This window comes from Lampris incognitus, chromosome 2, assembly GCF_029633865.1.
Source record: "Lampris incognitus isolate fLamInc1 chromosome 2, fLamInc1.hap2, whole genome shotgun sequence".
Lineage (NCBI taxonomy): Eukaryota > Metazoa > Chordata > Actinopteri > Lampriformes > Lampridae > Lampris > Lampris incognitus.
Window position 1 is genome coordinate 111,897,638 of NC_079212.1, and position 19,335 is coordinate 111,916,972.

Here is a 19,335-nt window from a genome sequence, read left to right on the forward strand (position 1 = left end):
TACGTTACTGCTCCAGTGAATTTGATGACTGATCATGTTTATTGCAGTGTAAATAATGTGCAAATAATAACTTTGAATATAAAAATGACAGCCATTTTCTTCTGCAGAACTGCTTTTGAACCTTTTGCCTGGGAGATGGGACATGACTCGATGTTGTCAAAACCACCAAAAGCATGTTGAATGTGCCCTCTATCAAAAACATGAGACAACTACTGCAATCAGTCAAGTTCACATCCACCAGAACACGTAGTAGAACAAAGCGGAACAAATGATCAGGAAAACATGGTTTGGCTTCACTGACTGCCACAGAATAACTTCTACATAAAACTTAACCAATGTACAACAGCACAGTTAGGATGTGAGGCTGATATTAATGAAGAGAAACTTAATTTAAAGAGCGACTCCTCGCCCACCTATAGACCCACTACCTCCTGCACAAAACAAATACAAACCTGATTGGTCACACCTACCACTTTCTTCCCCTTTTCTGTCAACACTGGGATTAAGCTGCACTCCAGTCCTGCTCTTTGAAACAGGACACGGGACAGGTTAAGCGTCTACACGGCTACGCCGGGCCAGGTTCAGTCTTCAGACATTGGCAAGCTGACGACTGAGTGGGGAGCTGCACTAATTCTGCTGAGCCGGCTGACAGATACAGGCAATGCTGCAGATGTAAACTCCTGCACCGGGACGCTGATCACCCGCGTCTTTTTTCTTATTCTCTAAGCAATTCTGAGTGGGTTTCATGTGCACTTGGTAACGGGAGGGGCTATAGGTACAAACTACATGTCCATCAAGCTGGCTGGCTGGCTGTCTGTCAAAGGCAGGCTGCAGGTCATTGGTGGAAATTCAGAGATACATCTGTCAGCCTCCCTAACCCGGCCTCTGGCTCTGCTCCTTCTCTGCGTCAGTGGTCGAACTCACATGTCCTCGTCTCGTCTCTTGCAAGAGGTGCCTCTTATGGGAATGCTAGCGGAAGGGATGGAAAGAAAGGAGGGATACACGGGGTTAGATCTTTGTATGTAGACAGGAGGAAGGTGTGCGTGTGTGTGTGTGTTGAGAGAATTATCCCAACAAAGAACAGTCGTAACCATGATGACAATTCTGGGATTTTACTGAAATGACTGAAACAACGTAGCCCCACACCTCATGTCCTAGTAGACAACACACACTCCCCTGGCTAACCTGATAATGGACATCCATGTAGTGATCAATGGAGAGGGGCTAACAGGTCTGCACACAGACACAGAGAGAGGAGCACAGGGTTAATGTCAATGAGCACAACAGCAGCCAAACAACAGCCACGACAACAGCAATGGCAGCAGCACAACACATCCCTAGGGGAACCTTAATTCTGGTGACCTTGTTAAGAGTTATTTAAGGGGTAAAACCCAAATGCCTGACACTTATCACTCCCCATCTCTTTTAAGTCTCACCGATGAGGACTTGTGCTCCTGTGATGAACGCTCCATTTTGGGTCGGCTGTCTGTCCCCGTCCCTTTTCCCTCCGCTCCCTTCCCTCCTTCCAGTTGCTGATGAAGACGAGCAGGTGCTATGAGGGACAAGGCAGACGTGTGGCTTGTCAAGACCGATAAATTCAACTGTACACTGCTGCCAGCTGTTTTAGCAAGAAGGATTATCCCAGGAATAAGTAATAACAAAGGAACCAACGTGCGCTTAGACATCACATAATACAAAAGTGAGATAGAAAGAGCAATTTTATTTTCAAATGTTTGCTTTAGAAAAGATGGTTTGCTGCTCTTACATGCTTTTTTTACAGCAATGCTCTGCAACATATTCACAGTTAAACAAGTTCATGTCTGGAAGCTGCTCAGTGCTACTAATCTTCTACTACTATGTTGTAAGGTGTAAGGTGTTGTAAGGTAACTGGCAAAATCCCAAAATGAGACCTGTCTGCCATAGCTTTACCTGGAGAGCTGCCCTGGCTCGTCCCAGACACGTTGTCCTCCACCCAGGAACTGTACACAAAGGAGTCCCGCTTGTGTGGCGTCCCAGCAAAAGATAGACTTTCCTGCAACAGCCATCCAAAAAGTTAAGACTGTATGCACAATATCACATTTTTATCTGAGAACCAATAATTTCCATCATCATTTTGACTGATGCCGAAACAGACACTGATAGTATTTGTTGTTTAATTGCAATACCACCATGTGTCTTACTTTCCTTTACCTAACCTTATATTGTGCTCCTTTATTCATCATACCAAGTTTTTAGAAAGGCATTTTAAGTTAGATATTAACTTCATCCATTCAAAATAGTTAAATTGAAACAGAGATAGCCCACACTGCAGTCATTTCTTTGTAGGCTGTAGCACAACCTGTCTTTCCATCAATGCTCATCATCACCATCGGCAAATAATTAATGTATCATCATTAATGTGTCACAGTGGGACATACTGGGCATAATTTTGATACCTAACTCAATATCCGTAACAGATCTCTGTGTAATTGTTAGCCGATACTGATAAACTGACATACGTATGTATCGTACCCTTAGTTAAGACATCCATCCATCCATCCATTATCCAAACCACTTATCCAACTTAGGATCGCAGGATATAGGAGCTTATCCCAGCAGTCACTGGGTGGCAGGTGGGGAGACACCCTGGACTGGTCGCCAGTCCATCACAGGGCTGACACATTCACACCTATGGACAATTTAGTATGGCCGATTCATCTGACCTAGTAGTACATGTCTTTGGACAGTGGGAGGAAACCGAAGCACCCAGAGGAAACCCATGCAGACATGGGAAGTTAAGACATAGCTCCATTTTTTCCAGTTATATCTTATAATAATAAGGACAGACTATCTAGCTAATTACAGACAACACAAAGTGTGAGGAATGCTTGCCCTTTTTCCAATTATTATTCATGTTCACTCACTTAAGCAGCAAATGATGCATGGTGGGGTTGAGGAAAAGCAACAGACGCTGAAATTTGATGTACCTCATTCAAATACATTTTGGCATTATTAGTCATAACTGAAAATGGCATATTCCATCAAGCCAACCATCAAACTGATGAGATTGTACCTTCCATTTGTTTCTGATAGGCTGAGGTAAATGAGAAAACACCTCTTCAATAGCCTGTATCACTTCAGTTTCAAAGATCACGCTACTAACTGTCAGGGTCTTCTAGGGCCCAAGTTAATCTAAAAAATTATATTTAAAAAGTCATCAGGCCTAATTTTATTTTATCAATTCATAATTTGACAATCAACCTCTACCAAAATGTTTTGGAGGAAATAACCCATCAAACCTGCCAATTCAGTTTGTGTTGGAATGTGATCGGTTAAATGAAAGAAGAGCCTTTGTCTGCCAATCAGAATTTTGCTGTTTCTGCAGTTGCTAGGAAGAAAATGCTATACCTCGGCTCTGTGATTGGTGGTCCAGCTATAATTTTATAGGGATCCGAGCATAGTAATTCAATGAGAGAATAATTTCAAATGACAGTAAAAGTAACCAATCACCTCTTCCCTCTAAATGGGTGGGCTTTGTCATCGCTAACTTTATGACAAGTCCGCCCACTGTGGGGGAACATGAATCACAAGCTTGTCAAAAAAATAGAATAAAATAACTAGCTAGCTAGCTAGCCTGTTGGTTCATGGTGGAAGCCGTGAGTAATGTTACCGCTAGTGAACGAGGAGGACATCATTACAAATTTATTATTCACACCATTTTCAAGTTTGACTTTTAATCAAAAGTAGGAGTTAATTGGCAAAGGAAGACCTACACCAGAGCTTAATTTGGTAAATTATGTAAAATTTAATAGGCCACCGTGCCAACTGATTTTATTCTGGCCGCCGCCACCGTTTTGTATATAGTTAATTTGGGAAAATGGTCATTATGCAGAATTAATGGTCAATCTGTAAATCTGCCAACTTAGCGATCATTATGCACATTTACCGTAACATATATATTCAGTAGGCCACTGTGCCAATCTAATTATTTATCAACAATATTGCTTGTTTGTGGTGGTGGGTTCCCAAAATGCCATGATTGCTGTTCACTGTCCATGGTCCCGAAGTGTCTGTCGCTAATGGTTGCTTAGCTGTCATGCACTGTCATGATGTGTAGGCTTACGTGGAATTTTTTTGGTTTTGTGTGATAGGAGGGTGTGGCTGTCATGCGTTTTGTACCCGGGCTTATTGTCCCCATATCCTGCTGAAGTGCACACACAGCTTGTGTGATGATGCGAGTATTTGGACGGAGGATTTGCATTTTTTTTTTAAATTTTTTTTAGAGATTAGCTGTTTTTTGTTTTGGTGATACCTCTCACTCTCTCTGTGCTGTTTGCTTGTTGCATTTCTAAGGCTGTACTTGCGTCTTAATTTTTGTTTCAGAGCCTGAATTGTCATAGCCTTTGCAGTTCTATAGCAGAGGACACAGTAAGCTTGGCTGGTAGTTTGATTTTTTTCCCCCCTCAACAACGGAAGGGGGGTCAGAGGACCAAGGTTTAAGAGCCATGGTTCACTAACCCACCTTTTTTCTTTTTCTTCCCCAGACAGCTAGAAAAATGCCAATAGCAAAGAAAAGACATCGCCAACAAAACTCTAATGTTTTGTTTACAACAGACCATGAAGCCCTTGTGATATTGAATCTCCTCTCACCAGTCCGGCGTCATAGTCCTCTATGGCCTCCTGTTCATTTTCATGTTCCTCCACAACACTGGCAAAGCTGCTGGCATTGGAGGAAGAGCGGGAGAGGTCCTGAGCTTCTGGGATGGAGGGAGCCCTGCAACACAAAGCCGAACTACACACCTGGGTCACTCTGACCCCAACAAACAGGCACTTATAATGATCAATAATAATAAAAAAAAAAACTATTTCAAAATGGATGACATAACCCATATCGCAAAATGTATTACTTACATTTATTTGCTGACTCAAAAAATTGATCATTTTAGGAAAGTGCTATATAAATGAAAGTTGTTAATATTATTATTATTATTATTGTTATTATTATTATTGTCACACTCTCATTAAAGGTAAGTGCTAGATAAGTAAACCTTGGGGCCTACCTATTTAGCATAGGCAATGTGTTAGATTTATTAAAAATGTTATTTGCATGGTAGTCACCTATTTCTTGTGGCATGCATCTCTGGGGAACTGTGATTGGAGGAATTCTCTGATTTCTGGTCATGAGAGATGTGGCCGCTGTCTGGGGTCTTCTGTGTGCTGGGCGACACTTCCTGGCTTTGAGACAGGGGAGGACAGGGAGCATTCATAGAAAACAATGAGACTTTAGGAACACTTAATGTGATTATAGTGTGTCATAACATCACACATCCAAAACAGGTGTGAAGTGACTCTTGTATTTCTTTTTAATTTATTTCAGATTTTTCCCTTTTTCTCCTAATTTAGTGGCCAGTCGCTCCCTATTCTAGTTCAAACACCAACCCTCGTACTGCATGCATTCGTCAACTGCATCTCTCCGGCTGGCAGTCTCAAAGGAGATGCCTCACCACCTCTGCGACAAGGCAAATCCAGGCCGAACCCCTGCTTTTTCCGATACACAGAGACACATTCATGTGATGAACACAAGCCGACTCCGCCCCCCTCTGGAAGACAGCGTTGCCAATTAGTGCTGCTTCATCGAGTCCAGCCATAGTCGGAGCTGGAGAGACCGAGGCGCAGACCCCGGTCCCCAGTGGGCAACTGCATCGACACAAAGCCGATGCTTAGACTGCTACACCACCATGGACCCTTGTATTTCTGACAAAAAATAAATATATATAAAACAAAATTTGGTATCACTTTAGTATGGGGAACATATACACCATTAATTAGGTGCGTATTAGCATGGAAATTAGCAACATATTGGCTCTTCATTGGTCTTTATTAAGCACTTATTAATGCCGTATTCTGCATGGCCTTACTATACAACCAGTAAGCCATTAACTATGAGTTTTCCCTCTATAACCTCAGAATTATTGCTTATTAGTAGTACCATCTCAATATGCTTTGCTTAGTATGGACTTTATAAGGTGGTAGTACCACAAGAAGAGTCATTCTCCCTTACTAACACGTAATGAATATGGTCTGTTCTTACATAACAAAACACAGAAGTACAAGTGTTAATAGTGTTAAATTACTCTAAATTAAGTTTTTGTTACTTAGAATATGTTCCCCATACTAAAGTGACATCTTGATCATTACTAATTCACTAGTAATTAAGTTTTTTTACTTAGAATATGTTCCCCATACTAAAGTGTTACCAAACATTTTTTTTGGATTCCCTCCCCCCCCTTTTCCCCCCCAGTTGTACTTGACCAATTACCCCACTCTTCTGAGCCATCCCTGTCACTGCTCCACCCCCTCTGCTGATCCGGGGAGGGCTGCAGACTACCACATGCCTCCTCCAATACATGTGGAGTCACCAGCCACTTCTTTTCACCTGACAGTGAGGCGTTTTGCCAGGGCGTTGTAGTGCATGGGAGGGTCATGCTATTCCCTCCCCAGTTCCCCCTCCCCCCTGAACAGGCACCCCGACCAACCAGGACACATACCCACATCCAGCTTCCCACCCACAGACATGGCCAACTGTGTCTGTAGGGATGCCCGACCAAGCCGGAGGTAAGACAGGGATTCGAACTGGCGATCTCTGTGTTGGTAGGCAATGGACTAGACTGCTACGCTACCTGGACACCCATACATACTTTGTTTTCATAAAAGAAAGAGCTGATATGGGGAAGCAACACTATATACAGCACAGAATAGAAAAATTGGAAAACATTTGTTTTGAAATGATTGCTAATAAAGTCACACAGCGTTCCCATTGAAATATCACAACTGATAAAAGTATTACTGGAGCACCCATTTCAAGACAGGATTGGAATAGTACTTGTGAATGCATCATGTTGCTAGCCTCTGTGAAGCCCCTGTTCACATGAACATGATATTGTCCAGAATTTATGCACATTGCTACCAAGTATTTCTCATTTACATGAAGCAATGGCCAAAACACTGTTACACTTGAAATGAACTTCCACACGACACGGTTTAGTATTCTGAGAACATACCAAATATCTCACAACAAACGAGCTGCCCTATTTTCATTTCATATTATCCTTTCATCCGTTGCCAACTTCATGGCTCTCCACTAAAGTTATTCTCTGTTCCCTCCTAATGAGTTGCGTTTCATACATTCACCTCACCTCCTCTCTTGGACCTCTTGAATATTCTCTATGCCAATGGCGCTGCTCCTTCGTGAACTGAAAGGTCCAGACTTCTTCCTCGTGGGGCTTTTTCCAGGAATTATCAGTGACTAGCAGTGGGTAGGGAGAGGGAGGTCAGACTCACTACAGGGACCGTTTTCATGAGCATACCATCATCATTTATAATGGCAGGATGGGAAATAAGTTGGATGTTATGAATGTCCGGTTTAATGAGTCACATGGTTATGAAATATGTCACCATGTTTATGGATCCCATCAATTAATTATTCTTGCTTTGGGTAAAATTGATGCAAAACACGATGAATGATAACATTTCACAATAATTTCATCTGAAATCAAGTTATCTAACTTGAAACAATTTAATGCCATGAAAGGGAATCATGGTGTGGAAAGTGAACTAGGCTATTTGTCAGTCGCTTCGACAAAGCAATTTTTTTACCATCAATATATGAATATGATTTTTTAAGCTGTCAATGGACTGAATGAATTTGTCAAATTTGAGGTTGAATTTATCTCTGATTAAAACCCATGACAACTCATCCCAACTCTAAAAGATTGTCAAGGTACCTCCCACAGCCATGGGAACTAAAACTTTACCAAAAGACACATCTGAAACAAAAAAAAAACAAAAAAAACCCAGAATGACCAAATTACTGTATGTACAATAGAAAGAAAAGACTACTGACAATGACAGCAAATAAGAAGGGAGAGTTATACATGAACCTCTTCTATCGTTCCTATCCCTATGGCACTGCCTCGACGTCCATATTTACTGGGACTTTTCCCTGGGACAAGCAATGACTGAGCCACGCAAGACAGGGCAGAGAAAGCAGAGACAGAGGGAGAGAGAAACAACAGAAAGAGAAAGAGGAGAAAGGGAAGGGAGAAGAGAGAACATGTCATAAGATGTCATGCACACAGCAGATAGAATTTAAACAGCAGGGTGCAAAGTAGGTGGATAAAGAGCTCACAACCCAACTTATCACAGAGGACACATTAAGGACACGCCGCAGGAGCCGTTTACATCAAAAGCAGAGCTGGACCTGACACGAGAGGATGCAGAGGAGGCAGGGAGCTGCAGAGGTTGCATGGATGGACAGGCAGATAGTGGATAGATCAGATCAGATCAGATCAGATCAGATCAGACAGACAGACAGACAGACAGACAGACAGACAGACAGACAGACAGACAGACAGATAGACAGATAGATAGATAGATAGATAGATAGATAGATAGATAGATAGATAGATAGATAGATAGATAGATAGATAGATAGATAGATAGATAGATAGATAGATAGACAGATAGATAGAAAGAGATAGATAGGAGACAGACAGACAGACAGACAGACAGACAGACAGACAGACAGATAGATAGATAGATAGATAGATAGATAGATAGATAGATAGATAGATAGATAGATAGGAGACAGGCAGACAGACAGATAGATAGATAGATAGATAGATAGATAGATAGATAGATAGATAGATAGATAGATAGACAGCTAGACAGCTAGACAGCTAGATACTAGTGGCACTGAAATGATTAGTTGATTAAATGATTAACTGAACATTAATCGATTATAATTTTGGAAGTCGATTAATCATTTTACACACTCATGAAGTAATGGTGACAAGCATTTTGCTAGTTACAGTTTCGCAAATAGTAAGATTTGCCTTTGCTTGCCTTTCTCCAATTCATAATAGAATAAAATCCTTGGATTTTTCTTTTTTGGGGGGGCGGGGTTGTGTGGGGCTGCTGGTCAGACTAAGCACATGGTTGCGAGACACTACTCTGGGAACTTGTAATTGGCAACTTTCAATATTTTTGACATTTTATAGACTAAACAATTAATCACTTAATTAAAACAATAATCAATAGATATTTGATAAAGAAAATAATCATCAGTTGCAGCTAATAGACAGACAGACAGAAAGACAGACAGACAGACAGACAGACAGACAGACAGACAGACAGACAGACAGACAGACAGACAGATGACTGATAGATACGATTTTGCCCTGTGCGATTAAAGGTCAGTTTAGCCATACAGGTGGAGGGAGGAGAGAAAAAAGAGAGAAAGGGGGAAGCAGAGGAGGGAAAGACCAAAACAATCTTAAAGACGTTTTCACTCAATAATTCCTTAGGGCTAGGGCTGGGCAATAATTCAATATTATCATTCATCATCTTTCAGTGGTATTGTATTAGAGTGAATTTCAGATATATTCATATCGAGATACACAATTTTGGTGCCTACATTAATGATAACGAGAATCTATTACCTCAAATTTCTCACAAAATGAGGTCTGAAATATTGAGGGAGTATAATTTGAAAACTCAGTTGGATTGTTCATTATGGCATTTTTGCATCTGTGAGCGGATATGGTGATAGTCACTGATATTGTGTCAAGTTCCTTATGATTAGCATGATAATATTTTTCATTATCACCCAGCGCTAGCTCAGGATATGGATTTGGTGCTTTCAGAGGCAGGATTAATTTACGACCCAGTTGTAAATTAATCAGCGTTTCGAACTCTTTACAAATCTAGGATGTAATTTCAAACTCTTTATGTTAGACCTGAACTGTCAGACGAGAGATGAAATTAACCAGAGCTCTGAAACAGACAAACACAAGCAGGGCATTTTGCTCCCCATTTTCATACCTTTGTACCATGCTTTTTTTTTCTTCCAACCAAGCATGCGCAGATGAAACAAGGCTGCATACAGAGGTCTTAACATTTATGGGCACAGACAGTCCCGACAAAACAACAGGAAGAAAGGAGGGAATCTGGGTAGTCAAACAGCTGCTACACTATGCTCAGCTCAGGAGGATACAGACTACACTTGGGCTCACATATAAAGTCATCTATAGATCTGGGACACGTGTTGAGAGGGAGGGGGTCTTTGGGCTCAAATCCACAAAGGTTACACACTTACTCATAATCATATGAAAGAATTATCCTGGAATTTTGCTCGTCACACTTTGTGTTATTAAAGGATATGTGATGACAGATGAGTTGCTGAATGATCCACGCTGTTCACTTGTCAATCAAACACAAATCTACAAAACCACTTAAAGCGATAAATGGAAGTGGGCAGCTGCTGAAAGCTACTTCGGTTAAAAAGCAAGAGAGAATTAAAAGGGAAAATGAATGGTGTGATGATAAACCATGGATGTAGAGAGAGTGCTAGAATGTCCAAATAGACTTAAATTGCTCAAGTGCTGTCAGTAAGAAAGCAGAGGAGGAAAAGTGTGTATGTGTGTATGTGTGTGCATGTGCATGTGCGTGTGTGTGTGTGTGTGTGTGTGTGTGTCCATGCACAAGCATTTCTGATGGGCCTCTGGTGAGCCAAAAGGGGCTACTTACTATCCCTGGGGTTTTGGGGCTCTCTGCGGCATTGTGGGTAAAGCTGCCACTGTGACTAGTAGAGACTGTGTGTGACTTCTTGTTACTGAGGCCCATGGCATCCATTGACTGGCTTCTGCTGCGGATCACCCGCTACAGAGAGAGATGAGGAGATACCATCAGTGGACTGTTTTTGATGCTTGGAAGGAAATATAGCATACTGATGTATATTTCACAACCCCACATGTATGTGAACATATGTTAGAATGTATCTGGATAATGTACTTGAAGTAGTTTTTGGAAATCTCTAAATATGTTGGTATGTATTGGAGCACTTTAGGAAATATACAATTAAGTGGTACTTTTCTGGACATTCAAGATCACCTTGCAATTGGTTAAAAGAGATATGGGAATGAGAATCACTGAAATATATTCAAATATGCTCATATGTATTAAAATGTAAATTTGTCAGAATATTATTGATATGTTTACTTTTTTGTTGGATTTTTCTGTGTTTTTTCCCCCCCCAATTGTATCCGGCCAATTACATCACTCTTTTGGGCCGTCCTAGTCACTGCTCCACCCCCTCCGCTGATCCGGGGAGGGCTACAGACTACCACATGCCTCCTCCGATACATGTGGAGTTGCCAGCTGCTTCTTTTCACCTGACAGTGAGGAGTTTCACCAGGGGGACATAGCATGTGGAAGGATCCTGCCACTCCTCCCAGTTCCCCCTCCCCCCCGAACAGGTGCCCCGACCGACCAGAGGAGGCACTAGTGCAGTGACCAGGACACATACCCACATCCGACGCAGCCAAATACGTCTGCAGGGATGCCCGATCAAGGCGGAGGTAACACAGGGACTCAAACCAGAGATATGTTTACTTTTATGTCCTGATATTATAATTTAATACTTTATAAAGCTGAAATCTGCAACTTATCTCCCTTAATGAATCCTCGTTTTATCCATCTGGATCATGGAGTCAGCTTATACAATATTAACCGGCACCCTTGCCACAGTTGGAGACACTCTTCAGTCTCCTGTATAACGCTGCGGAATTTTTTTGGTGGGTTGCACCAACTGGGGCCAGCAGCAAATACGTACATGTTGGAAACAAGTCCAGCAGGGAAAAAAGACTGAAACATGATGCCGATGAGGCGACATCTCTATCACTCAAACAGTTAATATTACTGTAGGCCAGTTTTACGACATATTTTGGTGAGGTGTATAATACATTGGACTGCCTGTGTTAGCTTTAGTCTGAGGATGCCAGTTTAACAAGGGTGCACACTATTTATGGGTGAGCTGGCGGCACACAAGCCATAACGGCTACAGGTCTATTTCTGTCTGATTCCTATATTGAACTGTATTGGAACATTGTTCTATTGTGATATGGATTGTCTGTCCAGCAGAATCGCCATGCTGTCATTCCGTTGCAGCTTTAATTCAAATAGTAACACTAATATCATATTCTTATTAGTATTTGTGAAATTTGTAAAATATCCAAAATCAACTCATCATATATATTTTGTCGCCACTTTGTCATTCTACGGTTGCACGGTTACAGTGAAATGTGTTCTCTGCATTGTACCCATCCTCTTGTATAGGAGAAGTGGGCAGCTGCAGCACCCGGGCACCAACTCCAGTTCTTCTTTCAATTGCCTTGCTCAAAGGCACAGGCAGCAGTATTAACCCTAACACACGTCTTTTTGATGGTGGGAGGAAACCGGAGCACCCGGAGGAAACCCACGCAGACACAGGGAGAACATGCAAACTCCACACAGAAAGGACCTAGGACGGCCTGGGGTTCGAACCCAGGACCTTCTTTCTGTGAGGCAACAGTGCTCACCACTGGGCCACCTTGCTACCACTAATAGGTACATGTGCATATTCACGCGCTACAAAACTCATTCATCAAAAATGTTTAACAAAGTCAAAGGTTTATATAGCATCATTTATGCTAGTCATATTTTGATATAGATGCTTATCCAGACTAACCCTACCCCCTAACTGAAGTCTGCCTATTTGGTGATCTTACATTTAAAAATGCTCTTAAAGAATTAAGGTGGCAATTCTATGCAGACATGTAAATATATCTGTGTATTAAGAGTGTGCGTACACAGGCATGCCTGTGTATGTATGCGGGACTACTTCTTAACACTGAGGGGCAGTGCAGATCAACAAGGAAGGGGTAAAAGAAGTGGAGTGAAAGAAAGGCTTTGCTCTAGTTGGAGATATTTTTCGGACGTTAGTCCAGACTTTGTAAGAGGTCATTGTAGGATTACAAGGCAGGGGTCAATCTATAGGTGCATTGTGTAATGGGAGGTTGGAGAGAGAGAGAGAGAGAGAGAGAGAGAGAGAGAGAGAGAGAGAGAGAGAGAGAGAGAGAGAGAGAGAGATGAAAGAAGCAGCAAGACAAAAAGCTTTGCAGATAGGAAAAGCTGGAAAGACCGAGACGGTCTCAAAGTGCAAAGCTAAATCCATACAGGTGCATTAGAGGTGATAAAGACAGAGGGAGAGAGAGACACACAAAGATGCAGCAGAAATGATAACCTAGTGACTTACAGAAAAGTTGAGATGGGAGAGAGAGAGAGAGAGAGAGAGAGAGAGAGAGAGAGAGAGAGAGAGAGAGAGAGAGAGAGAGAGAGAGAGAGAGAGAGAGACAGAGACAGAGAGAGACAGAGACAAAAACAGAGAGAGAGAGGGAGAGAGAGAGAGAGAGAGAGAGAGAGAGAGAGAGCAAGAGCGAGAGCGAGAGAGATACCCAGAGGCAGGGAGAGACACAAAAGATGGTCTGAGGAAACAGACAGCTGGAGACACGAGACAGTGAAAAAGAGAGGAACAGCAGAGTCGGGGATCAGTGCCCACAGGGAGCAGTACAGACAGCGTCATCAGCCCTATAATCAGGGGGTCATTAACCCGCTCATCAGGCACACACAATCACAGCTCCCTCCGCCATGCCTCGGTGGCCGGGCTACGCTCCACCACCCTAATGGCCACTGATGGAGCGCTAGCATTCTGAGCAAAGTGCCTCTGTACACAACGGGATAGTCCCTGGTTCCAAGCCACACCATCTGTGAGAAAAACACATTGACTTCCGACGTTAATTGTGCCAAAGCCGAACCAGGGGAGAGCTTCAACGTAGAAATGCCATGGGCCTGTCCCTTTGAGATACAGTGACTTATCTAAGCTTTGCCTCATGTGTGAGTACCCAGAATCCCAGCCAAGAGAGTAAAAAAAAAAAAGCAAAAAAGCAAAAAAAAAATAAAAATTTTCCCAGGCATATCGCTCTCTCTCTCTCTCTCTCTCTCTCTCTCTCTCTCTCTCTCTCTCTCTCTCTCTCTCTCTCTCTCTCTCTCTCTCTCTCTCTGTCTCGCTGTGTCATGCATGTGGAGTTGCAGATTAATATCGCGTCTCACCAAATGTGGCATGTTACCTTAAAGGATTCAAAGAAACCCCCTCCCCCGCCTCCGCCATTCTCCATTTTGTCCTCATCGCCACCAAGGCCCATCATGGACTGGCTGTTGATGTGGAGCTCTTCATAAAGGGTCTCCAGCAGGGCAGATCGCGTACGCTCCTGACAGGAACAACACGTTAGTTTGCCCAATTTCCACCCCCTTTCCACCATTCCATCTCATAGGTAATGCTCCTTTTCACCGTGGGGTTCAAAACACTTCAGAGCCAAAAGCAATTCTCTACTTTTATTTTATTTTTATTTTTTCTGTTACCGTCATCTGTGGCTTCCTATTTGTGTGTTCAGGAACTAAAACAGATAATGTACCGAGTGCAAAGAAAAAACTAATATCGGAAATTTCTATTTCGCTTTTCTATTTTGGTTGCTTACGAATACCTCTTTAAATCACAGTTTTAATAATTTTGCTTTCGAGTTTAATGGGATCTATTTGAGTCAGAGTCTTTGTGTGGAAATTTATTTGTCCCATAAAACATGACACACACATGTGCAAACAGGCTTATATGTGTGCATACACACACACACACACACACACACACACACACACACACACACACACACACACACACACACACATACACTGTTCAGTCATTCACACTTCCATATACTCGTAAAAAGGATGCGATGCTTGGTGACAAGTGGGTGACTCCAGACGTCAGAGTTCACCCTGGCACACTGTTACTCACCTCCAGCTTGGCGAACTTTTCAGCCTTGTAGCAGGCGTATTCAGCGTTGATAAGCTTGGTGAAGAGGAACTCGCGGAACTCGGGGCTCTACAAAAAGATTGGGTAGAGCAGGTCAGATGGCAGAAGCCACGGCCAAGCCAAGGAGAGGAAATTTGATGACGCCTCCTTGTGCAGGTGGCTTGTGTGTACACTTGCATGACCTCTGACCTTTTTGAAGATGGCGGGGTCAGGAAGAGCAGGCCCAAAGAATGGTACATCATCTCGAGCCGTCACCGAAACCTGGATGACAAAGTAGAGTTCATGGCAAACCTTGTAAACCTTCCTCTGAATGGCCTCCACTCCTAAACCATACACCAATCCACTCACTTATAAAGGATAAATACCTGTAAAAGCAAGGCAATCAGCTGCTGAATCATTTGAAAAGGGGGAGGGTCACCACGGGTCAAGCTTTCCTCATATTCCAGCCTTTGGAGCCTACCTTATATGTGACATTGTCTGAACAGGCATTCTCCACTTGTACCACCACGTAAGCGTGCAGAAAATTGGATGCAATCATGTCTGGTACAAAGGGTGTGTTCTCCTCCTGGAACACGACGGCCACGATGTCGTTGCCTATGTGTCTTTTTCTCTGCAGCTGAACACCACACACACGTGCACACATGCGTACACACACACACAAACACCCACAAAAAAACAAGACTTAATCAACAAATCTATCTCACATTGCACCGGGGAAATCACAGCCGGAACTCTTTTTTGTTTCATCCATCAAACAGTTTAAATGAAATACTTCAAAGTGTGTGTGTTGCGATGTTAAAATCAATTCTGTTCATCTCTACAAGAAATGGAAAGCCCAGGAACAATCCTTTATTGCATTTCCATTATATGAGGACACTATGGCCTAAATTGTTCCAAAGCATATAATCAAATACCATCTATATATAGGTGGGTTGCACATACGGATGCAGGCATATGATAAACGGAGATGTTCAGAAAGAGCTCTGAACCTCCCCGAGTTTCCAGAAAGAAGAAGAAAAAAAAACACCTAGTTCTCATTTTTTCCATTTTTCTTCACGGTGAAAAGCCTCTACAGCTGGGCACCTGCTCTGCAGCAGCATGTGTTGATTCTGCTCTATCTGTCATCATGTTATACAGACCCAAGTAAGCTTGGGGACATATTTACCAGAGCCACTTTGCACCTGTTGATGACAGAAATTAACTGCAGCGTTAACTAAGTGCCCCCATAAAATGACTTAGACCCTATTGATTGTGTGCCGAGCACATTACTGCAAATATTTATACTGAGGATTTATGGATAAATCCTTCCTGGTTAGCTGCTCAATTACTTTATAGCCACTGTCTGTTAAGCCATTGTGCTTGTTCACGTGAGAACAATTGGCCATCTGCTTCAGGCCTTGGAAGCTTTGATAATTTGCTCAAGTCATGGTGACCATAAATCTACATTAAAATACCAAATGAAAGAAGGGGTAGACAAACAACAACAAAAAAAGTGCTTCTCACTCGAAAGTGAAAAAGTCCTTACAATCTGCTGTGCATCTGTGTCATCCTATAATAACGTGCCAATGCTTCAGAAGTCTACCCTTCATCAAGCCCGAACAAAAATTGGTCCATCGTGGAGAGACTGCCTAGAATTTATGATAGCGCTTACTGATGATCTTTAAAACAGATAAAAGGTTTTGCTTCTATATATATATTATTGACAGCTGATGATTGCTTATCGCATGAAACAGGCTTGTACTGTCTCGTAAAGAATTTACTTGACTAACTGGATTTTATATATATATATATATATATATATATATATATATATATATATATATATATATATAATTTATTTATATATTTTTGGAAACCATCAATGGTGTTGATAAGAGTGTTCAACTAATGAGGAGCGGAATATCAATATAGATGTAGGACATTTATTTTCTTAATACATAGCAGTGTTTTGTTTTTAATACATGGCTTGTTTTGTGCGTCGCACACTCATCAGCTGCTAATGTGATTCAACAAAGAAAATACACAGTATACGTTGCCCCGTGTCACGCTCCTTATTTCGGTGGACAACAACCAATCAGAAGAGAAAACATTTGAACTATTACAACCAATGGGGTAGGTAGTTACAATGCACAGCAACCAATGGTGGGGTAGAAAACATTACAACCAATGGGGTAAGGGGTTGGGGCTTGTTTTGAAAAAGCATTTAAACGACCAGGGCACTGTTGAAATAGCATACATTTAGAATATAACAAGGTAACGTCAAATGGCGTAATTTATGTAAATCATATAGTGGGAAGGTGTCGGGGCACAGTTGGAAGGGCAGGCAGTTAAAATATAAAAAGAAAAAAAATACAAGATTTAATAAATGTCACATGTGTATAATCTAATGGGGGGATAATAAAGAAATTTTACTTGTAATTACAAAGGAGTATATATATATATATATATATACATATATTTATTTTTTTGGGGGGGGGGGTTCCCCCTTTTTCTTCCCAATTGTATCCGGACAATTATCCCATTCTTCCGAGCCGTCCCAGTTGCAGCTCCACCCCCTCAGCCGATCCGGGGAGGGCTGCATATGACCACATGCCTCCTCTGATACCAGCTGCTTCTTTTCACCTGACAGTGAGGAGTTTCGCCAGGTGGACATAGCACATGGGAGATTCACATTATTCCCCCTGCCTCCTCCCTCCTGAACAGGCGCCCTGACTGACCAGAGGAGGCGCTAGTGCAGCAACCAGGACACATCCGGCTTCCCACCCGTAGACACGGCCAATTTTGTCTGTAGGGATGTCCGACTAAGCCAGAGGTAACACAGGGATTCAAATTGCAGATCCCCATGTTGGTAGACAACGGAATATGCTACCTGGACGCCCTACGGGTAGGTGAAGGGCCCTGCAGCCAGGTTTGGTAAACACCGAGCAGGACCTCGGCCCTTCATTTTGACACAAGATACTGTTTTTCCTACAAGATGACTGATGGCACAAACCCCAAAGAGTTATGGTTTAGGAACAGTCAATGATGCAATGATTTATATAGCCTTCAATCACAATAAGTTTCAAACAGTCTTAGCCCTCCGATTTTATGAGGAAAAATGCCAGACACCTTTGTCTGTTTGGAAAAACAAAAACCTTTTTGAAGTGTTTCAAATAGTTTCTGTGGGTGGTGCTATGTGGCCAGATCATACAGTAGAAGTGTCTTTGAAAACATTCCATCCATCCATCTGTCAAACTATCTAGCTATAATATCTATTCATCAGTTTTCAAAGAATAACAGGCAGTCCAAGACAGTATGAAAGCTGAGTGGGAAACAAGACAGGGAAGAGTAAAAGAGAAAAGGGTATGATGGATTTACCCACAGGCCAGCAGGAGCGAACAAGACTCCAGAGGACAGGCGTGCGAAATGCTACGCCATCTTTGAGTACATAAGCTGTCACTGTGGCTTTTAAATTTACTCAACACAGGCGCCTGCTGAGGCCAGATGGCGGCAGAACAGTCATACGATGGCGTCAGTGCAGATGGACCGCTAAACTAGAGAGCTCCCATGATAGACGTTTAGATATACTTGACAATAAGTTTCACACAGACCAGGCTTGGGCTCTTCATGTGTTAGGAATCTGTTGTATCATATCAGATGACGTAGGACCACATCAGGTCAGGCTGCACAAAATCTGTGCTCCCTTTGCAGCCTTTGAAAAACGCTGTGGTAATGTGAGAGTCGCGCCTCGCCTCCTCACCAACCTTGATGGCCTTGAGAATCCTGCTGTGGGTGTTGTTTACATCCTGGCGTGCTTCTCTTTCTCTCCATGTATCAGTAATAAGGACAAGCTCATGAGGGTTTCTGAGGTAACAAAGGTCAATTTGCTTCAAAAGGCCTTGGAGAGCCGCTGAAGACTGATGTGTCTTATTGCTGCATGGAACAAACAAGATTAGAGAACCACCGCAAAAACCCAAGGACTGAATCACGATCGCAAAGAAAGCGGGTCCGAGTGAAATTGCAAGATCTGATCCCAAAACATTATGTTAGTGGACATAGGGTAAGTGAAGATAACCGACCTGAGAAAGACAAGCAGACTGATAAACACTTGCTCACTGAATTTGGCTCCGAGTGAGCTTTACATGTACTTTAGGAGGTTGAGTCCATATAGAGACCTGTCATACCAATCCCCATTCTACAGAACAATCAGTTGAGTTTTCATCTTGCACCTGAGATATATCGGTCTGACTGAGATGCACATTTTTCTCCGTAATTTAGTGGTAGCTTGAAAGACCTTTAAATTGTATGGTCTTTGACCTGTAAGGAAGAGATGTTTAAGACTGACGAATATAGGAGTCACAAGGACAAGCCCGGAGAAGATTAGTTAGTGAGGGACATGCAGTTTCAACGACACATGTTTTTTGTCATGGTAACAGACTCAATGGGATGGACTCGGAGTGTGTCTGTACCTGCTGTGAATCTCCTTCTGTGAAGGGCAGCTTGGTAGACACATGGAACATGATCTCCTTGTTGTGGAAGTTGGTGTAGACAGATTCGGTCCCTGTCTGCCCATGGGTGACGTCCAGCCCACCCCGAAACCTGAAAAAGGAGAGGACAAACAGAGAGAGGTGAGG

General features: G+C 42.4%; 1 protein-coding gene across 3 annotated transcripts in view; it reads right to left on the bottom strand.

Moving 5' to 3' along the window:
• Nucleotides 1-843: 843 nt before the first annotated feature.
• rap1gapb (RAP1 GTPase activating protein b) overlaps nucleotides 844-19,335 on the bottom strand; it is a 39,136-nt gene continuing 20,644 nt past the window's right edge. Inside the window, exons 11-23 of one of the 3 annotated variants that reach the window (XM_056275487.1) lie at nucleotides 19,171-19,300; nucleotides 15,183-15,338; nucleotides 14,912-14,983; nucleotides 14,705-14,791; nucleotides 13,983-14,123; nucleotides 10,567-10,698; nucleotides 7,176-7,285; nucleotides 5,098-5,214; nucleotides 4,630-4,753; nucleotides 1,930-2,032; nucleotides 1,437-1,552; nucleotides 1,186-1,233; nucleotides 844-969 (exon numbers count right to left, since the gene is read on the bottom strand). In XM_056275487.1, the coding sequence (XP_056131462.1) occupies nucleotides 1,225-1,233; nucleotides 1,437-1,552; nucleotides 1,930-2,032; nucleotides 4,630-4,753; nucleotides 5,098-5,214; nucleotides 7,176-7,285; nucleotides 10,567-10,698; nucleotides 13,983-14,123; nucleotides 14,705-14,791; nucleotides 14,912-14,983; nucleotides 15,183-15,338; nucleotides 19,171-19,300 (1,297 nt within the window). In that variant the 3' untranslated portion in view covers nucleotides 844-969; nucleotides 1,186-1,224. Of the gene's footprint in view, nucleotides 970-1,185; nucleotides 1,234-1,436; nucleotides 1,553-1,929; nucleotides 2,033-4,629; nucleotides 4,772-5,097; nucleotides 5,215-7,175; nucleotides 7,286-10,566; nucleotides 10,699-13,982; nucleotides 14,124-14,704; nucleotides 14,792-14,911; nucleotides 14,984-15,182; nucleotides 15,339-19,170; nucleotides 19,301-19,335 lie in introns of all 3 variants that reach the window. The other 2 variants (XM_056275486.1, XM_056275485.1) reach the window with 2 other exon arrangements.